Source organism: Chlamydotis macqueenii, chromosome 6 (assembly GCF_036417535.1).
Source record: "Chlamydotis macqueenii isolate bChlMac1 chromosome 6, bChlMac1.mat, whole genome shotgun sequence".
In the NCBI taxonomy this organism is placed as follows: domain Eukaryota; kingdom Metazoa; phylum Chordata; class Aves; order Otidiformes; family Otididae; genus Chlamydotis; species Chlamydotis macqueenii.
Genome location: NC_141561.1, coordinates 15,716,419 through 15,738,339, shown reverse-complemented (window position 1 = coordinate 15,738,339; position 21,921 = coordinate 15,716,419). Strand labels below are relative to the sequence as shown.

General features: G+C 45.2%; 1 protein-coding gene across 10 annotated transcripts in view; it reads left to right on the top strand.

Moving 5' to 3' along the window:
* Positions 1-20,005, top strand: part of BIN1 (bridging integrator 1) — a 95,966-nt gene extending 75,961 nt beyond the window's left edge. For 4 of the 10 annotated variants that reach the window (XM_086750607.1, XM_086750611.1, XM_086750610.1 and 1 more), the window contains 8 exons: positions 158-286; positions 3,206-3,313; positions 5,111-5,134; positions 8,639-8,731; positions 9,521-9,631; positions 11,041-11,142; positions 12,348-12,398; positions 14,407-20,005. In XM_086750607.1, coding sequence (XP_086606733.1) covers positions 158-286; positions 3,206-3,313; positions 5,111-5,134; positions 8,639-8,731; positions 9,521-9,631; positions 11,041-11,142; positions 12,348-12,398; positions 14,407-14,514 — 726 coding nt within the window. In that variant the 3' untranslated portion in view covers positions 14,515-20,005. The remainder of the gene's footprint in view (positions 1-157; positions 287-3,205; positions 3,314-5,110; positions 5,135-8,638; positions 8,732-9,520; positions 9,632-11,040; positions 11,143-12,347; positions 12,399-14,406) is intronic. The other 6 variants (XM_086750612.1, XM_086750616.1, XM_086750614.1 and 3 more) reach the window with 3 other exon arrangements.
* The last annotated feature ends 1,916 nt before the right edge of the window (positions 20,006-21,921 follow it).

Here is a 21,921-nt window from a genome sequence, read left to right as displayed (position 1 = left end):
CCCTCCCTTTCTCTTCAGATGGAGTTGATTGGACCGTGCTCTGTGCCTGTGGTTGTGATTTCCCTCACCTTCAGTTTTTGTGGCTAACCTGGTTCCTGTCTCTGGTTTTTTTGGGTGTCGCCGTCTGTGCTGTGGCCGTGTGCTCACTTGCATGCAGTTGAGGAAAGGGCCACCGGTGCCTCCGCCTCCAAAAGTCACCCCCTCCAAGGATATCAAGCAGGAGAACATCATCAGTCTGTTTGATGACAATTTTGTCCCTGAGATAAGTGTGACAACCCCTTCGCAGGTTAGCTGCTATGGCCTGCCTTATATTTGTCTACCTCTGAACTTTTCCTTTTGACCTTTCTTTTCTTTGGAGGTGTCAAACCATGAAACCTGGTCAGGTGAAGGAGGAAGGCAAGCTCAGCATTGGACCTAAGAAGGCAGAGGGTTAGGTAGGAGGCTAACTTAGAGGGGAGGGATGGCTAAAAGGCAGCTGTGACATTGCCCTTTGAGAGCTCTCATTCATAGAAGAAACAGGAGAAATACAACTGATGAAGATGCCAGAAAGTAATCACTGCGTTTGTTCAGCAGCAGTGCACATGGATTATGACTGCCCTCATGTCGCATGATAGGCTCTCTCCACACCCACTGATCCTGGGTGTGGATGAAGCTTATGTTTTCTGCTCTTGTACATCCCCAAGTGCTGATCCTGGCATCAGTGCCAGTTCTGGGAGAAGGCAGTTTTGTGCTCTGTGCCTTCACACATGGACTTTCCGGTTTAAAGCCCACACCTGCGCAGGAAAGGCCAACAGGAATTGCATGTAGTTCTCTTTGCAGAGAACAGGTGCCTCCAGTTTAGATGGGCAGGATGTGCCTGCTGTGAATTCAGGGCTGCTGATGCAGTCTGTCACTCTTCACCAGCCAGTGGTTGCCATCAGAATATTTATTTCTTGTCATATGGCACCTTTTGAAGTCCTGAAAATGGAAGAACATTTCCAAATTATGTATTTTTCTCTTCACTTTCCTTTTGTTTTGTATCATTGCAAGAGAGGATGCCCAGATGGGGAATTCTGTGTCGGATCTAGGAGAATGGTGGTCCTTATGTATATAGGAGCCTGACCAGATTTCTGGCTGTATCGTGAGACACCTGCATCTACTTTTTTTTAATATATATACACGTATATATATATATTTTTTTTTTTCTTAAATACTTGTTAAAGCCTAAGTAATGTCTCTATCAGTGCTCATCTGTGACTCATTCCCTAACTTTTCCTTGCATCATGCTGCTCTGTTGCCTCTGGTTTGCCACCTTCCGCCAGCTGCTGAGGAGTAGAGGCAGAGTGGGGAGGGAAGGAAGTCCATGTCAGATTTTGCATTACAATAGGTAAAGCTTGCAGAGCAGAGAGATGATTTGACAGCAGTGTTGGAAGGGGGCACCACAGGCAGCTGAGCAACCTTCTATCATTCTCTATGCTTCCTTCTCCTGTATCCAAATGGACAGATCTATCTGCCTCATGCTTTGTGTCATATGTTTCCATGTGAATGCCAGCCCTTAGCCAGACATACTCCTCTACACTTGAGGAGTGTCCTCACCTACAGTGTCTTGACCCAGAATGGGATCTGCTATGGCATTCAATCAGATGGGAGTTCTGAGGGAGGTTTCTGGTTACCAGAATAATCTTCACTGAAGCACCAAAGCTGGTAGCATTCAACGTGTTGCCCAGGGCCGTTCCTGTCAGATGTCTTAGCTTCAGTGAGTTGTCTTGTGGGAGAACTAGGTAAATGCAAGGGGTGTTAGCCTTTGTGTCTAAGTCTTAAATGACAGGTAAGATTGTTCCATGGCTGGAGCCTTTGGTGTCTTGCCACCAAACAAAACTGAAGATGGGGGTTTAAGGCCTCTCTGGTGGCCTGGATATGCTGGAGGAGTGTGCTAGAATGCAAGCTGGTTTTAGCATTCCGGTCAGGGTTTATTATTCTGAGATGGGAGAGCTTGGTTCCTTGTTCTCATGCCTGTGGATCTCAAAAGGAGATGTTCATAAGGGAGAGAAAAATCTGTAAGTGAATTGGAGTAAGGAGAATTTTAGAGGAGGTGAAGGTGATGGTGGTGTGGGTTGTGTGCAGAGGACTTTCTCTTAAATGGTGCTGCTTGTGATTTTCCAGGAGTTTTTCCATGATAGGACTATGATATCACTGTGGAGACCAACCTGCCAGACTTAGTGTGTTGTTGGAAAGGTAACTGAAGCAGTAGGGCCAGCGAGCTTGGAAGGTCACTGGAAGCAGGGACAGATCTTCCTGGAGATTTCCTGGAGAGAGCAGCTTTCTCTGAAGTTGAGTAGAAAGGAGTCTCTTGTAGCGGTTAGGTTGAATCTAAAAATCAGAAGTGATAGTTCAGTTTTGAATATTAATGACTCGTGTCCTTTGTAGTGACTATTTTATTGATGATAATCAGTGAACGTGCCATCAGTGTCTTCAGCTAGAGCATTAATCAAATGGAGTTATTCTGCTGACTTTGAAGAGAGTAGCAAAGCCTTTCAAATTTATGCTTTGTTAAAAGACTCGCGTGTATGTTTCTGGGATATCTTGAAATGGAAAACTTTGGAAATGGCGCTTTTTTTTTTTTTTTTTATTATTCAGGAGTTATTCCAATCCCTCAGCTAGGGTGAGGTGCCATAGTCTGTCTCAGGGGGCAGGAGGAAACTAGGAGCTTTGGAAGTTAACTCTGAGGTCCCGCAGACTTGCCTTCCAGAAGTTTGAGTGTTTTTCTGCCTGGATCCATGTTCCTGAGATAAGTTGTATGGATTGTGGCTCTTCTGTATGTGGCAGACTTGAGTCTGTCCTGGACCTTCAGTACATAGGCAACTGGATGAGCTATGGGGAATGGATGTATATAGAGGAGAAGCCCTTCTGAGTCAACAGTGGCAGTGATCCTTTTGACCACAGCAGGTCAGGTGCTAACACTGTGTCTGCTCATTTGGCCAGGTGAGAAGGTGAATGAGTCCTGTGGAAAAGAAAGGGTTGGGTGTGGTTTACTGTGGCAGTGGTGCAAACTGCCCATGATTTTAGGCACCAAGCAGTCAGGAGTCACATTAGATGTTTACATTGCCACCATGTCTTCTGCGCTTGCAGCCTTAGCTCCTGGATATCACATACCCTCCCTCAACTGTGCGTGCGTGTGTGTGTGTGTCTAATGCTCGTACTGCTTTTCTTCCTCACTGCTGCCAAGTTTGATGCCCCTGGGCCCTTCCAGGAGGGAGCCAGCCTGTTGGATCTGGATTTTGATCCCATTAAACCAGATGCCACTGTGGGGAAGACCCCCACACCCGCCTCCCAGGTTGGTTCATATCACCATTCCTTCTCCCTTCATAACTGCCTTGTTGCCAAGTGTGGCGTGACCTGCGCCCATGTGAATGATAAAGTGGACCTGAGCTGTGGGTGGCTGGGCTGAGTGCCCAGACCTGTGCCTTGCAGATGGGCACCTTGGTCTTCTCTGCTGGATGTGTAAGTCCAGTGAGAATCAGGTGGCTATTAGCCTTTCCACAGTCTGGCACTAGGTGTTTGTGGGATGCTTGTGCTTTGGTCTGATGATCTACCAGTTGACAACTCCTTCAGCTTAGTGTATGTCCCACCCTAGATTAGCATCCTCTGTATGCTGTATGGATTTAAACTGTTACTCTGTGGATGGGAATTCAGCCTCAGTTCTGTGCCTCTGCTATAAATTGCTCTCAAAGGGATTTTTAGTCAACAGACACTCTGATCATCTGCAGTTGCTTAAGGTGAATAAAGTTGTAGACGGATATTCAAGTGATGTGAAGGCCTTCTTTTTCTGTGTATAACATAGCCTCTGTCTGTAGTTAAGAAGTAGCTTCCTCCCTGAGCATAGTGCTGTGCAGTGCAGTATCAAAAAGGAAGATGCCTGATTCTAGGGTGGCCCGTACCTCGTCCTGTCCACTGTCAGAGACGGGTGGATGACGCTTCATTTTAGGTCTAACTGTCTGGAGGCTTTGAAGTGCATCCTGAATTTGGCTGTTGTCCTCAGTGACATATGTATTTCATACGTATGAAATAGTTATTTTTTTTTTTGCCTGTGGTTGCCAGTAAAATTTGTAAGAAACATAACTGGGATGTTTTCAGTATTTCTCCGGTATCATCATGTCGAGTAGGCCTGTATGACAGATTTTTGTAGCAATAAGACTTCTCTTCTTAGAGAGATCAAACATGAGGCATGTGGTTCTTCTAAATTAGAATACTGTATCTGCAAATTACTAGTTGTTATTGTAGTTTGATACACACCGATATGGCAAGCTACAGCTTTCTGGAACTTCAAGTGGGCAGATTGGCATTTCGTGTCTGCTTGCCTGACAGAAGAAGCTGCATGCCAGGATAAGCTTTTTAAAAAAATTATTTATTTTTTTCTCTGAATCACCAGTTATAACTTGGATAATTTGGTATACTGGCGTAGGATATGAGTATAAATTTGACTTAAAATGGAATTATTTGTTACCCTTCCAACAAGCAACAAATATTACACTGAATGGGTTTTTCAAAACTGCTCAGCAATACCGTACTTGGTGTTGTAATGTGTTTATTGTTAGCTTCAGAATTTGTTAAAAGAGTCTGAAATCAATACTTTCTAATGGTAACCAGAGTACAAAACCTAGCAAAAACCACTGTGTTTTCAAAGCAGTCAAATTTATTTCCTGTAGGATAGGCTCTACGGCAAGGAGGTTAAGATATTTCACTACTGATTCACAGACAGTTGAAGTCTTGTTCTGAAATCATACTAACTTTACTGGGTGTTGGATATATGTGAGTGTATTTAACCCTAATGGACCACAAACTCATGAGGGTTTTTTTCTGGGCTATGTGGTCTGCCAGTGATAACTGAATGTCGCTTGGCTGTCTCCTTTCGTACCAGAGGTAGAAAAAACCCTTACTCAAATGCCTTGGTACTTAAATTGGAATATGCAGTGGGGAGGGGTGTATAAATTCAGATTAAAAAAAAAAAGAGAGATAAGTGCTGTTGAATGTGTATGTCTGCTTTTGTCTGATCAGCATCTGTAATGTTTGTACTCACTGAAATGATCACGTATAAACATGTTTTATTTTTGTTGCTCTTTGACATGCTTAGTCTTTACCTTGGGATTTATGGGAGGTAAGAACTTCAGATGGCTTTCATCTCTCATCATGTACTGTGCATGTGCCAGTGCCATCTTTGTGCACATACCCATCTCTTTTCCCTCACTGCTTTTCCTTTTTGCACATCCCAAACCAGAGTTGCTCCGTGTACTGCTGAACCCACTTTTGCACCTTCTGTGAAGCCCCAGGAACAACCACATGTTTGCAAGGCAGATCTGGCACTCCGAAACTTATGTCAAGCGCACAACCCCATTGCCTTTCCCTGCTAACTCACTCATCTCTCCATTGGCATGATGCTGTGACATTCTCCTCAAACTTAACCCCACTGTGGCATCATCCTCACCCTCCACTCCCCAGTATTTCCTAAACTGTGTACATCCTGTTGGTCTTGGGTGCGATGCATAAATGCTTCAGCTGCCCCTTGTCCTTACTGCCTGTTGTACATACACATTTGGAATTATCTGTGGTGTTTCCTGCATTGACCATCGTTGCCAGAAAGGCTGATGTGAAACAGCTCAGCCTGTGTCTACACTGAAAGTTAAGTGCAGGCCCAAGACTTACGTGGTATCTGCCTCAACCTCAGCTTTGGAGCCTGCTGACAAGGGAGACCCTACACACACTCTGCATCTGAGCCAAAGCCAGACCCTCATTTATGCCCTCTAGATATGTTGGGCCTGGGAAGGTCTCAAATGGCTGAAAACACTTGGTCTGGGTACTCAAGGCTGCCACCTGAGCTGGCTATATCCCATGGTGCAGATATAAGCACACGTCCTTGGCTTGTCTTGAGGAATTGAGTCCTGGCCACCTTTTCATTCCCAAGGGCCAGATCACCACCTAAAGCCAGTAATTGGGAGGGCCTGAGTTGACCCTTGCTGAGAGCCTGGCCAGAGGACGCACTGTGGACAGTGATCTCCTTCACGTGAGCTTGGATCATGTTAAGAAAGATGTTTCCCTTGTGTGTTTTATCAGCCATCAGTGTTTAACATCTGTCATTCACCTGTGTGTGCATTGTCAGCCTGTCTTAGTAAGAAAGAAAGGAAGTCAGTGTTCTCATAAGGAGAGATCTTGTGCCTTTCAAGTGGATGGGCAGGGGTGAAGCGTGACTCTATCTGATTGAGCTGTGCTTACAGTCTGGTGCGTAAAAAGTATTTGGGGCCATTTCTCCCATCCTGGAAACTGATTTCACTCAAAGGACAATTTAATCAACTGGAGAATGCTACTAGACAAGATGTTCTCGCCGTGCCAGTTCCTACCTTGGCATACCGTACATGATTAAGGAGCAGAGCTCCCTATAGCTGGGGAATATTCCTCTTGCTCCTCAAGTCTTCTGAAGTGGTTTTTCTCTGGTGTTACTCTTAGCTGTTGATGAGAGGAGACTTGTTGCATGGTTACATAGTCTCATGTGCAGTGAGGTTAACAACTGCATATAAACTTGGATCCAACAGAACAAGGAAACTTGCATTTGGTGTGTATGGTGCTGCTGCTGGAATGAGCAAAGCTTTCAAACCTGGCAACAGCAGTGACCAATTCTTGCTTTTCTCCTATAGTGTCTTTCCATGATTGTAAGTGCTTTTATAGGCCTTGGAGTGCCCACATATACATAAAATAGAAAAATAAGTAGCTGACATGAAAACGCCCTTTGTTGAAATCCAGGGAATTAATTTGGATTAAATTTCTCTAGTTATTAAATACTGGTTTTGCAAATTAGCTGCTTTTAAAAAAGGAACTCGCGTTAAGCTCTTTTTCACATGTCCACAAAAATAAAACATGCTTGGCCAAATAGAGTTGGGCTGGCGTCTGTCCCAGTTCCATTTTCATTGAATCACAATATAAAGCAACCCGGGAGTGAATCTAATTAAACAGGAGAAGCCTTTGTAGCATTTCATATGCATACATTTACCTTAGCACTACCAGAGCTGCTGTGGGAATCCTCTGCAGGACGGGAACAGCTCTGCTGTTTATAATGTCCTCTGGCACTGCAGGCCTGCGGACACAGTGATGGGGAGAGATGAGGAAGGATGTGATAGGAGAGGAAAGCATGTGTTAAATGGCACCATTGAAGCTGCTGAAGGTAATGGCTTTTTGTTAAATTAAGGATTTATTTCATTGTTATTGCTGCTGTTACTAGGAAACTTCTTGGAGCACTGCCGGTGCATGGCTAGTAGCCAGATGGGTGTAGGGTTAGGAGTTACCGTGGTCGTTACTTTACACTGGGCTTTTGAGACTTGGGACTATGAGAATTGCAGCATTAAGAAATCCGGACAATGCTTTGTTTTGAACATGGTTGTATTCAGGGACACATGTGTTTACCACATGTATGAGGCATGCAGGCATGCTAAAGCTGGTTTATTCACGTGTGTTAAAAATGGGAAATACCTGTAGAGCAATCTCTGTTGTATAAGTATAAAGTGAGTATCTGCTTAAATTCTGCACAGAGGCACGTGTGCTATCTGGTATAGAGAACAGATGGATATAGACTAGCCATGAAGACATTGGGGCTGCAAATTAGACCTCTGAGATTCTTGTCAGAAGTTTTCCCAGGTACTGCCTGGCCAGTCTCCCAAGGGGCTGATCTGCTGCATAGATGCTGCCAGATCCAACTTCCTGCTTTGCTGCAGTTCCTGGGAGGGGCAAATTAATATCTTTAATTATGGGTTAAAACAGAGTTAACGTGACTTCAGGTAAGGGAGAATAAAAACTTGAACTGCTGGAAGTGTATCAGAGGTGTTTGGTCTTCTGTCGTGCACAGAAACCCCTGTCCACAGGCTCCTTAGAGCAGTCTTTGCCAGGCAGTGATTTGTAGGTGATGCTGAATATTTCTCCCTGGTGGTGGCAGCTTCCTCTCCACCAACCCAAATGTGTGCACCCACCATGTGGAGTATTCATAGTTTATTCTTACTAATAGAATAGTCACAACAGAATCCAGATTCATGACTCTTTGGACGTATCCAAAATCAAACTGAGAGAAAGCGCAGTTTTCCGTTCAGTTTTAGTGCTAATATCATGTAGATGCTGGGTCTAGAATAAGTTCCATATCTGGACATCTTGTTAGCATGCTCTTTGTTTCTGGGAGTATGCGAAGGCTTAAATATTCCTTGATTTTTGATTCTTGGAAGTAGCCCATTGAGAGGTCCTTGTCCCTTGGCTTGCAAACACTTGTATTCACATACAAGTGGGCAATCTATGTGTAATAAGAGATGCTGTGCATGTGTAAGGCAGGTCTGCTATTTAGATTGTGAAAAGAAAGAGGCACGCAAGATTTTGGGCGTTGCATTGGTTTCCTCTGGAGGATTGCCAGCTGCGTGGCTGGAGTGAGGGAGTGCAGGCTTTACTGGGATTTCAGTGGGTTGCAGAGAAAGAGGGAGACAGAACCTGAGCAAGACCCTGAGGTTTCTCACCGGCTTGTCAGCAGATGGCAGCAGACAACAGCATAGAGCGCTTGGACAGACTGAGCTGCACTTTTCTGCACACGTAGCTGTAATGAGCATAACTTTCCACCTGGATGGCTTTTGTATTGCAGCCTGCAGAAGCAGCCCATGCAGGAGCTGAAGCAGCTGGATCATCATCAGCAGCTGGAGCTGAAGCATCTAAAACTGAAGGTGATTCAGGATCGGTAAGCACCTGGAGGGACAGTAGTCCTTTCTCTCCATCATATCCCTTTTGTCATACGGCAGATGTGGGAGGTTGGGCTGGGAAAAGAGATGAGTGACTTCTTGGAAAAACACACCCCTGCCACCCCAGCAGTTACAATGCTCTTATTTAGAGGCCAGACTTAGCTGTTGCATTTTATCTGTGTAATACTTAGGGAGAAGCTCTGCTGGAGATCCACAAAAAGAATTGTCCCTTCACCCACCTTGTGAAGCTAGCCCACAGCCCATGCTGTGCTAAGCTTGTGTTGTCTGCTGGATTCTTCCTTGTTTGCCATGTATTTTGCCTACCCTGTCCTCTGGGCTCTGCCTGTGTCCCTTGTATATCTAGGGTTCTCTCTTTTTCCTGATACTGATACCTTTTTAGGGGATTGGAGTGGGTCCCATCTCATGGCCCTTGGTTCCTATAGGCTGTCACATTTGAGTTGTCTGTCTGACAAGGGCTCTACAAGAACTGCATCATGACCGCAGTGAATGGGAAATGCCAGGTATTATGGGCCCAGAAAAACTCTAAATCCTCTCTGCCGTTCTGCAGCCTTTGGCAAAGGAGCACAGTGTTCACCTCTCCTCCCCTCTCGCTGTTGCCTCTACTGTCCCGTGGGGTGTTTTTGTCACTGACTGGTGTGCTGGGAAAACCCACTGAAGCCATGGGTAGGGTTGGGATGTGGATCCTGTGGGGTTGACTTGGAGCTGCAATTTTGGATTCTCTTTTCTCAATGGCTCTTTTCCTTCCCTGACTGCTGCTGCCTACCCAGAGCTCTCTGCCCGCTGTTGTTGTGGAAACTTTCCCTTCTACCGTCAATGGCACTGTGGAAGGAGGAGCTTCATCTGAAAGAGCTGACATGCCCCCAGGATTTCTGTTCAAGGTGAGCACGTGGTGTGGCATTGAGTTCCTGGTGACTTTTTTTTTTGTCCTGTAATGAGTTAACTGCTTTCGCTCAGCATGGCCATGAGCTATGCCTCATTGAAAGGGAGAAAGGAAATTGAAGGAGATATACACCTTCCTCTCCAGCAGCCCAGCTTCATGCGATTCCAGTTTTTTCAAAGTACTGTATAAGAGCATTGGTGTCTAAATGTCTGGCTGGCTATACAGTAAAACCCCTCCTTCTCTCTGCTGCAGTTATTTCTGTCGCTGGTGGCGTGGTAGTCAGTCAAAGACTCTGGGTGGAAGGCAAGAAGTTGTACTCCAAACTGGAAAGATTAAACTTTGATACAAGTGGCAAATGAAGAAGAGTTGTGTACACCAGTGGGGACAGAGGACTTTGTGTCTGGGGAAATTAGAAAGCCAGAATGAACAGAGAAAAGTATAGGATTAGACAGGGAAGTATGGTGGGTTTCCAGAATATGCTAAAGGTCACTTGCAGCTTGTTTCGAATGTGTGGAAGAAGGAGTGAGTCTGGGTGAGGACAGGCCACAAATTTAACATACATAGTGGAATATGGTAGCAAGACAGCACAGATGCATCAAGCCCTGAAAGTGAGAAATGACACTCTCCTCTTTTTTTTTTTTTGTTTAACTTGCTATAGAAATGCATTTCTTCTGCTTTATTCATGTCTGTGCATATTTTTTTTTCTTTTTCTGGGAGATCTACCAAAAGCAGAAGAATGGTAAAACACTGAAGAATAGTAGGAGGCTCATCACATTTAGACTGGTTACAGGCAGCATTATAGACTGTAGTGCTTGAAGTGGAGGGCTGTGATATGAAGTAGAAAAGCTGTAACGCAGATGTTGATAGGAATTAGGCTGAATACCAAAGAGAAAACATGGCAGGATACAATCACTCGATGATCCAAACTGGTACTCTTCCCTATGTTTCCTCTCCCTGCTTGCTGTGACAGAGATGGGAGGCTGCAATCTCTAATACTCTTGCAATCCAGCTGCAAAAGTAATAGAGGGCACCATTTGAGTGAATACAGGCTTTCTACCCTCTGAGATTTTTAGACCCAGAATTCAGCCTTCCTAAGGAAGGATGGAGAGGTGCTGATGCATAACAAGTTGAATGAGACTCACCAGGATGCCCTTGTGGCAAAGACGAGCTGCGTGCCAGGCTGTATGAACAAGCAGGCAGCCATTAGATTAAGGGACTTGATTATTCCTGTAGAAGCGGCATTTGTGATCCACGGTTGCCCTGCCTCCAGCAGCAGGTTGGATGAGATGGCCTCCAAAGATGCCTTCCAGCCTGAATCATCCAGTGAAGGCAGTAGAAAGCCTTATCACCCATTACAGAGCTGAGTGAGAGAAGGCTGGCCTCACCCACGCTCTCCTCTCCCCGTAGGTCCAGGCCATGCATGATTACACGGCCACTGACAGTGATGAGCTGCAGCTGAAGGCTGGGGATGTGGTGCTTGTGATTCCGTTTGAGAACCCTGATGAGCAGGTGAGTGGGGAAGACAGGATGTGAGCCTGGGCCGGGAGGAGCCAAGGGGATTTCCAGAGCTGCTTCTTCCTCCACTAACAGTTGGCTGGCTGGATGCAGAGCCATCAGTTTGTGGCTGGGAGCTGGCAGGAGAGCCGGTTGTCCTTGAGCTTGAGATTGGCTTTCTGCAACAGAGGGGAGGACTCTGCTTGTAATTGGAAAGTGGAGACATTATCCTCCATAAAGCATGTGAAATAGCTGTGGCTTCCTGTCCCCCATCAGGGTGTTTGAGCCAACACAATGGCTTCCTTGATCAGTGAGCCCAACAGAGCCCATACTTTGCCTCCTCACTGCTCCTAAACTTGATGCACATTCCCTGTGAGCACTACAGTGCAGACTGTGGCATTGGCAGGAGTGACCCACAGCTTATGATTATATTTATATATTTGGAGCTCTGAGAAGGCAGCTTGCTGCGGATGGTGTCTTGCACTTCAACATAGCAATGGCTACTTTGAAAATACAGTATTTGGTCAGGAGATGGCAGCAGAACTAAAGGCTGGAGCCAATTGCTCAGCCTCAGAGTGCAGTCTTCCTGTCCATCTCCAGCTTGAATTTAATTGGCGATGTTTTTCTTTAATCTGAGCTATTTCTAGAAGCCTTGCGTAAATCCTCCTCACTTACTGTCTTTGAGGGCTTCCAGCTGATAAAGTCTGCAGCAGTTTTACTACTTTGGCTGATGGAAGTGTTGATTTTATAAAATTCATGCTCACATCTCCAAATTTATGTTTGGAAAAGTAAGGGAATTCTCCAAATTGATTCAGTAGTCACCAGCTCTTTGGGTTTGGCCAAGCCCAGACAAGATCTGATTTCCACGAGGGGTAAAGGGAAGGTGATACAGTTCACTGGCCACAGAAGATTTGGATCCTATTTGTGGCTCAGCTGTCGGCTTTGTGAATTATGGAGGCAAATCTTGCTGCTGCTTGTGAAATGCGAGCTATAATGTACCAGCACTTCCCACAGAACTAGGTGCTCTGGGGGAAAGAGACAGTGATTCCTTCTGGAGCCAAGACTATTCACTGAGTGGGACTGCCCTGCACAAGCATTTTGAGCATTTCTTTCTCAGAAAGCTTTCTGGATGGGAAATGAGTGGCAGCTCCCCTAGTTTCTGTGGTAGATGACGATATTTGCGGAGCAGAGTTTTTCAATGCCCTATGTTTGCACTCTAGCTGGATGTGGGTGCAACAGCCATGAACTCGAGACTCTCCAAGCTGCAGAGGGTGAGCTCTGAGTGTTGCTAACATGATGCTGTAGCTGCACTGAAGCCCTCTAACCCTCCTACAGTGTATCCTGTGCTACAGCTCATTTCCCTAACCTCAACCATACCCAGCCAGAAAACGTTGGCTGTTAACATGTGCATGTACTGTGCACGTGAATGGAGAAGCTTAGGGTAATAAACTGTGACCCATGTCCCTATCTTGCAGCTTAGGTGTCAGTTTGTGGGTACATCAGCCAGGCCTGGATTCATCTCTCTTGATAGAAGAAAGGGTTGAAAGCAGCAGTGCTTCTAAGCTGGCACTTCAAGTAATGTGGTTCAAAATTGTCAAGGGTCAATCTGGGTCCTCGAATCTAATCCCTACAGCTGAGGAGACTCTTTGCAGCAGGATGCATGCATGCAGTATGGCACAGATACAATGGATGAGCTTTTGGGCTTGCCGTGCTATGAGCTGGAAGCTGCCTTCCAGACACTTGGGCTCGGTGTCTTCTGCCTGGTTGGTTGTCTTCCTGATTTATGGCAAGTCGGTCCTTCTGCAGCCCCTCAGCTGGCTGCTGCAGATGGGATCCTGTCTCATGCCATTCCATGACATCCCTTGAATGCTGAAATCCAAGGCAGCCACAAGGACTAACAGAGCCTGCAGGTACCCAGTGCAGCCTGCAAGGAGCAGGAAACTCATACTCAAAGGCTGGTCTGAGCTGCCGCCTCATGAAATGTGCAGAAAACAGCACAAGAGGGCAGAAGCTGCAAAATGGCAGTGGAAAGCAATACATGCCCCATGGATCACCCCTGGCCAGGGCTGCATCACTCCTGCACTGTGCAGGTACGTTTTTAAAGAACGTGTTTCAAAAGAGGCATTACTTGGCCTTGGGTAAATACCCAGATAACTCCTGCCAGTTCCAGGAAAGCAGAAGTGTCAGAACAACTGTGTGAACCACACGCACGCATGCCGTATTTCCCCACAGCTTAGAGCATGTGGTTGCCTGAGCACTTCTGCCCTGGCAACTTATGTAGTTGAGTGTGATAACAGGTCTCTAAATGAGCCTGGTGCATGCTTTGCCCAGAGGAGTGGGTGCAGAACAGGCTGTTTGGAGTCGGCAGTCCCTCATACAGCTCTGTTGCCTCATGGTGCAAACTTACCCCCTAGGCTCACCCACTGCAAGTGCTCACATAAGTAGCTATATTTGCATGCCAAAGGGTTTCTTCTGTGGTGGCAGGTCCAAGGTTTGCAGAAAATAGGGTGGTTGCACACCTGAGCTGCAAGCAGTGCAGCTTTCCCACCTTGAATATCTCATCTCCCTCACATGCTTTGGATGGAGCAGAAATCTTGATGCTAGACATGCTGCAGGCAGAGCCTGAGCAGGTTCTACCAGGCAGGACTCCATTTGCCTCAGTGAAAATTCATCCCTGTTTTTAGATGTGTAGGTTTGGTGGCTGGGGAGGACCCTTGTGAGAGACTGAGTCTTACATCGTGTGTAGCACAAGTTTGGGAGTTTTGCCAACTTCAGCTTGAATCAAGCCCAACAGACTGCTGGGTTTTGGGAAGATGGATTGAGCTCCTTGGCTCCTAGTTCTCATGGACCAGAATTTCAGCATAGCAAGCAAGACTCATTTTGCCTGTACCACCTATCTAAAATGCTGAAAGGTGAAATAGGCGATTCCCATCCTGTAGCTCTAGTGACTTTCTTTGACAGAATTTCTCCTGCTTCAGTGGGTGTAAATTATGAAATGTTTCTGTTACACTTGCTAATTGTTCACAGTTTCACTGTCTCTAGACACTCTGGGTCAGATAGGAGTTTTGGTACCAACTCTGGTGGGATGTAGCATTCTCCCTGTTTAAAAGGGAACAAAAACATTTTTTTCCTTCTCCCCCATCCTCTTCCTGGATTGTCTCCAAGCCAACTACGAGCATGGCTTTGATAGTGCCTTGACACCTCCTTGGTCTGTACTCTGTAAGAAAAAGCCCTGCTTGCATCTGTCTCTCAGCATCTGATCTCTGTCTTCTCCTCCAGGACGAAGGATGGCTGATGGGCGTGAAGGAGTCTGACTGGATCCAGCGAAAGGAACTTGACCAATGCCGAGGGGTTTTCCCAGAGAATTTCACGGAGCGCGTGCAGTGAAAGCCCAAGCCCACCAGCTGCGTTTCTGCTGGAAGAAAGCAAATTTTCTCGTAGATAATTGAAAAAGAAGAGCAAAATGAAAAGAAGAGAAGTTTAAAGGAACAGAAGTCTGGAAAAAAATGTTAAATTTAAGGGTGTGTTCTTCTCAAAGGGCAAGGTTTCAGAAGTAAATTGAAATTGAAAGTGTTATCAAAATATATACATATTAATAATAATAAGGCAAGTCAAATACCCTATGCTCCCTTTGGTTTTAACAGCATTTGGATTCAGAGGACTTAATGCAAAAGCAACTCAGTGTAGTTCTCCAAATACTGCATTGACTGAATTGGCGAGACGTCAGTCTGATCCCTAGAAAGGCAGAATTTGTCTAATGGCTTGAGATCAGAAGCTGCATTTGCTCTTAGGTGGGTTTAATCGGTTTTGTCTTGAAGGTGGCTTGCATGGCAACCATAAAAAATTCAGCCTTCCCTACGTGTTCAACCTACAGTAGGCCAAACTTTCTGTTATGCTGTTGAAAAAAATATTTAGTGTATAGTGTTCACTCATACAATGTATGTGTGTGTGTGTGTATTTTATTTTCTTTCTTTAAAACAATGTGACACAAACTGTGATTTTATACATGTAAAGACAGAAGAAACTCCATGGAAAGGGCATGGAGAAGACAAAATGTGTGCAGCTGTGCTCAGTCCAAAGTTCTTTCAAATGCAGGTACCTAAATTCTCACTGTAGTGTTGGCCTGTGAAATGCTAAGGTGAACGTACAAATTCAAGAGGAGAAACAAGACAAAACAAATGGATGCTGTTTAGATGGCTCTGAAATTTAGGGAAGGAAATCCCTTGCCCCCCCAAACCCTGTAGACGGTTTCAGAAAAGCTTAGATTCATGTAGATGGGAGATAGCTCTCAGATCTGGCTGATTAGTAAATTTGCTTTTAACAAAAGATATAAGGGAAGAAAAATTTTCTTCTGGAAGAATATTCTAAGAAAAAAAAATTTGCTTTCTGTTTTTTTAATTGGCATTGTTATTTGTGGAATTGTATTTCTTATTTTCCTTTGGAGAGTTCTGCAAGTGAAATATTGTTAGATCAGCTTTCTCCAGTGATGCGCTGGTGATCAAGTTAACCTCTACGAAAACTGGACTCTTGCAATACTCATCTAAAATGGCTGCATGACTTCGTGATAGTTTAATGCATTAGAAAGGAAGGCAAGAACATCAAAGTGTCAGTGTCAAGAAGACACTCTGCAGTCTAATACTGATGCTGAGACCTTTCCTATACCTTTCCTTTGCTCCTGTTTGTTTTTGGGTTTTGTTTTTTAGTTTAAACAAGCAGATGGCAAGGCTGTTTCAAAGTGCATATTACACTTGTTGAAATAAGCCAGTCTGGCCCTCCAAGACTCTGAAGTCCCACAAAGGTACTTTAAACTTTACTTGAATACTGATGCAGCTGGCAAGCAGGTTGAGCTATTAGAATTTTTTATGGCTCTTTTTCCCCCCTCATGACCTTTTTGCCTTTAAGGGATTTTTAACAGTGAGGTTACCTCCTGCTGTAAATGGACAGGATCGCTCTCTGAAATAATCTTCCTAACTGTTAGGAGCTGGCTTTTGTCAAAGATGCACAGAATGCTGACACACACTACTGAAAATCCCACCTTTTCCAATCTGTTTTGATTATTTGTAGGATAACAGGAAAAACATTGTAGGCCAAAATTGATTTTTTTTTTTTTTTTTTTTTTTAATTTTAGTTCAGAGGGACAGATCAGATTTTGATCAGAAAATATATTCTTTAGAATGCGAGAATTACTGGAGTTCCTCCTGCTTTCAGCTTGGGAGGTGATCTGTGCTAGTTATTTACAGCATGTAATAGGCATCAAAATCTGTCCTCTATACCCAGTTTTTTTTTTTTTAAAGAGATATGCAGAAATTTGTATTTTACATCACTGTTACAAAACCCAATAGTATTTAGCAGTAACTGCTCACAATACAGAAGGACTGGACTCCACAAGTTACAGTATGGTGAGCCATTACTTTAGAATACTGCCCTGTTTGACTTTGTTGTTGTTGTTTTTCACCAGGGTTGTCTTTATTATTACTCTTTTTTTTCCAAAATATCTATTTTTATGCATTTGTGACTCCCATTACTCCTTTAAAGAATAGTCATAGAAGAAAAATACATTTAAGTATGCATAGAAATATATATATTAAAAAGCGGGTTGATCCAATTAACATAATGCTGTCAGCTTAAAATGTTTATTTTTATGCAAAACCTGTGGATTTTTTTTTTTTTTTAAAAATAAGATTCTAAGTACCAGAGCTGTGATTTTTTTTTTTTTTTTTTTTGTCTTGCAAGTTATTGTTCTAGAGCATTTAGAAAGCTGTGCTGATATCTAATTTATTGTGGGGTTTTTGCTGTTTTTGTTATTGTTGTCTTTTGCTGTGTTTGAACCAGATGACTGTCCCAACGAAAATCTTGTAAGGCCTTTTCATTTTATTGAGCTTGCAAAGCAACTATCCAGTACTGTATTGTCCCTGCAGAAGTGGTGACACTCTGCAAAAAAGGGATGTTGTTTTCAGGTCATGTGAGTGATGCTCAAATACTGCTAGTGGGGAGGATGTTGAGTCTCTCCATTTGCTCCCCTTCCAGCCCCAAAATCCCAACCCCCAAACTCTCTTGCTTAGAGCAGGTAGGGTGGGTTACCTGGATCTTGCGTTGCTCACAAATAAGTGGTGCCAGCACATCTCAGTCAAACGCAAGATCGGACCCACAGTTTATAAATTGCCTTATATGAGAGTAGGATGGCACAGCAGGAAGCTTGTAGATGGCAATGTTTTTTGGAGCTGGGAGATCTCTTATCTCCTGATGTCCTTTGTAAACAGCCACAACTCCTCCCATTTTCAGTATTTTTACATCTGTTAAATACCTTGGTTCTGGTTGGTATTACCTGGTGAAATGAACTTGCCATTTGCTTTGGCTCAGGACTGATTCAGATAAAAAGAGGGACAGGAGACTCCCAAGTAGGCTGTGCCCACGGTGGTTTTTCAGTTTGCAGGCTGAACTGAAATGTCTGGGGACAAAAGTTGTAAGGGTGACCTGAGACAATGTTTTTTTTTTTCTTTTCATTTTCTCAGTGAAATGAAAAAGGGGAAAATTGAAACATTAAAAAAATCCTTTCAAACCAAAATGAAGCGTTTAAGTTGTAGCATTGCTTTTTCACTTTTTTAAAAGCATTATGACTTGGGCTATAACAAGTTGCTTTGAAGCAAAAATGTGAAACCTTTTGTTTCGAGAACACTGAAAAAATGTTTTAATGTTAATAATCTTTTTGCCTTTGCCTTTTTTTTTTTCTTAATCTGATGAGTGGTTTCAGTTAACACTAAACTGCAGTTTTTGGTGAATATTTTATCCACTGAAGAGAACCCAAAGAAGCCTATTGCCCAGTTCTCCACTGGCAGGCACACTGGGCACGTTTCAGGGGTTACTTGGTATCTGGCCTAGCAAAGCTGCTGTTCCCCGTCTGATAATCTTCTACTTGGTTGTTTTACTGGGTGAACAATAAAAGCATCTCTCATCCCATGCCATTGACTGGTTTTGTAGTCTGGTTTAGGAAGATGTTCTTGCTCTGTCGGTCTCAGTTTGATCACAGATTTATGACTATAGATTTTTGATGCTACTCCAATTGGAGCCCAATTCCGTTGTACAGTGGGAATTATCATTTGCCAAATGTAGGAAAGAAATAAGCCATTGCTTCTTCTCCCTTTTTCTATCTTAGCAATGTCAGTAATATATCTTTATTAGGCGTAATTAGGGAAAGGTCCCAGAGTAAAGACGAATGCGTTATTCCAGGCAGACTTGTGCATACTCTGCTGCTTTCCGTTGGCGTTCCTCAGCTGTCTGCTTCTACCACCTTCGTGTTTCTTGGCTGTGAAGGTGATGCAGTAAAAGAGATTGTGCAGGCTTCATTCCAAGTGCTGAGAGCTAGTCCTGCTTTGTGATCTGTTTGCCACAGTCCTTGAAGCCTTGTTCACAGCTGCCAGGACCCTTTCTTGTCCCACTGTCCAAGGCAAACAGGTCAAAGGGATCTCTCTTTCATGAACTGGAGCAGGTGGAAGGGCTCCATATTCTGCCTGGAATTGGGATGTTGGCTCAGTTAAGTTTTGCAGCAGCCTCATGAAGAGAAAAGGCTCCAGGCTAAGGAAAAACATGATCTTTTTCATTTTGGGATGATGCACTGGCTGCCTCACCTCTTGGTTCCAGGGAGGTCCAGAACCTCTTTATTTAGGGCTGAGAACAAAATGCGAGCGGTCAAGATGTGCATGGTCAATAGGATAGTGGGTGTCTCCTGCAAAGGACACTGAGTTCAGAGTTTCCTCCCTCCTGCTCTGTTCCAGACAGATTGAATGCTCTCTGCCCACTAGCGTAGATGTTTTGGATGCTGTGCGGTCCATATCCCGAAACAGTGAATGTCCTTTGCTGGGCGGTGCCTCTGCTGGATGTCTTTCTCAGCCCTTTCTAGGAAGAGTTACCCATCTTTCACAAGAGAAGGCCTGCGTGCTTCTAACACAGTAGCCTCTGATTTCAGTAGTGTCTGTGTCTTTCAGCATCTGTCCCCAGTCTCCATCTCCTGCTGCTTCCCAGCATCTCCCGTGCTGTTTGAGGATGATGGTAGCGTAGGGCACTTCCCACCAGCCTAAAGTGCAAAGCTAGCAGATGCACAAACGTGTCCATCAGCAAATCCTACACAGTGCAGCTTGGTAATGCTGGTATCAGGAAAACAAGCAACAACTTTTCTTCTCTGGGCTGCCAAAGGGAAGCTATTCCTTGCTGCACAGGTACCATCACACCTGGCACTGGTGCAGACACTTCTCTACTTGCATGCTATGGTTTAGGCTTTTCTGAGTAGCAAACTCCTGACGGAAAGGGGTCCTGCGTGACCGACAGGGCCGAATTGTGCCACCAGACCTTGCAGAGCTTGGGGTCTGTTGCTGGTGCACAGTGGCTGAGAATTAGAGGGCTGCTTCAGCAATGTTTGTGAAACTAAATGGAGAAGCTACAGCTGTGAAGACTGGTCTGTATGAGCTTGTACTTTGATGTATCTTACGGCTGTAATTCCTTCACCTGTTTTTACAGGGTATTCTGCTAATCCTGTCTCCAGTCTGCATTTTGCGTAAGTGGTCCCTACTTGAGACTTGCCAGGTGCGCTCCTGGGTTTATTGCTTCTTTCTAACTGAATCAAATGGCAGTGATTTTGGCAATGTATTGGCAATCTGTTTTCCTTCTGTTAATTTGGTCTCTCGAGTTTAACCACAATGACCTGAGAAATGTTTGGGTTTTGAGTGTTTTAAAAAATATTTTAATTTCTGTTTTGTTTAAACAAAGCTGAACAACTCCCATTGTATTCAGAGCTGTGACGCCCAGTTCCAGTGACAAGTACTAGATGGATTTGTCCCATTTTGTTTCTTGGTGATGTTCAGAAATATAATTTGTGTCATCTTAAGTCATGCGTCAGTTTTTCTTTTTCTCTCTCTCTTATTTCCCCTCCATTATATTAACAAGCTGAAACAATTCAAGGCTTCTTTCTCCTCAGAGAGGTGAGTAGCTTCAAAGAGGCTTGATTAGTCCAGGCACTGTTAACACTGAGAGTTCTTAGAAAAAAAACATGGGATGGAGAGGGCGATGCTCATCCTTCCCTGAACAAGTACAACAGCAGAATAAACTGTTCTGGCAGCCATCTCTGTTTCGTACTGTTGTGAGGACCTGACACTGGATGCGTGCAATGTATGAAAAGACTTGAAACCTTTACTTTTTAATAGCTGTTATCCCCAGGGTGATGTGATCTTCATCCTCTAAGGCAAGTTGTTTGATGAGGGTGTGACACCCAACGGATGCCCTACCCCATCTAGCCAAAGATCTCCCAGCTCCCTTCTGCCTGTTGGTGCACCTGGGTGAGCTCTTAAGTTCCAGGCTGGCTTTGGGGTCTGCTCTTTACTGGGGTGTTTTCTTCACCTGTAGAAAGGGAGTGTTCCTGCACGTCAACCAGAGTGTTTTGGGACCTGTGAGGGACAGGATTAGAGGGATTCACAGTTCATAGCTGACTGTTTTGGGGCCATTCCCTCAGATGCCTCATTCCAGACAGGCTCAGGACGGCTGCACGTGGGACACGGTGTGTAAACAGCAAGTGCTGACCAAAGGCTGTAATATGATCTGATGCAAATTGATGCCAATTAGCACTTTGATGGATGGACTGCCAGAGTCCTCCGCTTTAGCATGCGGGTGCGCAAGCCTCAGCCAGTGCAGGGAGCTGGCCAGACAGTGTTTGCACGGTTCCTTTGCTTCCCGACGGCCTGGAGAGTTCAGTGCCTTTTAGCCTCTCACCTCTGTGGCACTTGGATGGAGCTGAATCAAACCCTGCTGTGGAGGGAGGGGAAGAGGAAGGCTGTGCCCCTGAAACTATTGCTGCAGTTGGTGCCTCAGGCTTGGCTTGGCATCGTCTCTCCTGCCAGGCTGAGCCAGGCCGAGCCAGGCCAGCTCTGCTGGGGCTGTGTGCACAGCTTGCAGGGCAGGAGCAAAAATGCCGAGGCACGGGGACTCCATGCATGCCTTCTGTTTGCCCTTCCTCATGCAGTTTCATTCTCGTTGCCCAGAAATATAAAGAAAACAGGGGAGGGAAGAAGGCGGCCGAAGGGGAGCAGCGTGCATAATTCATTGTCAGCCGCCTCTGCTCAGCTGCGTAATTCATTCCCAGTGATGTCTTCTTGCTCCAGACAAGCAGTGCTTGGGCTTGTTGGCCATGTGCAGGCTGTGGCTACCTGAGCTCTGGCAGCGTGTATGGAGCAGGAACAGGCTCAGCGGGCCCTGGGTGCAGCCCTGAGAGCCCTCACCATGCTGCAGGGAGAGCTGGGCGGGCTTCGATTTGGGAATGCAGCTGGGGGAGGATGCCGCTACAGATGGAAGAGGCACACGTGGCACCGGGTGAGGCTGAGGTGCCTGGGACTGGGCAAGGTGGAAGCCAGGGCATTAGATGCTGCAGCAGATTGAAATGGGCTGGTGTCAGTTGCTCCACAGCATTCCCACGTGAAGGGGGAAGTTGGTACCAGGGTTGTCCTTCAGCGGCAGCCCATGCCACCTGGGAAGACCCCATGGTGGGGAGTTTGAGCCCCAGAGCAGAGCTGGGAGTCACTCTGCGACCCCAAGGAGAAGGTGGGAGTTTGGGGCAGCTCTCGGCAATTTCTCCTGTTTGCTGGCTGGGTGAAGCCGGCGCGCTTTGCGGAGCAGGACTGCTGCTTCAGCAAGTGGAGGAGCCTCTGCTGCCTGTCTCCTGCACTGCTCAATCCACAGAGCCATTAATAACGGTGTGGGAACAGGAGTTCAGCAAATGCCCATGATTAATTAGCTCATCATGGGCAGTTAATG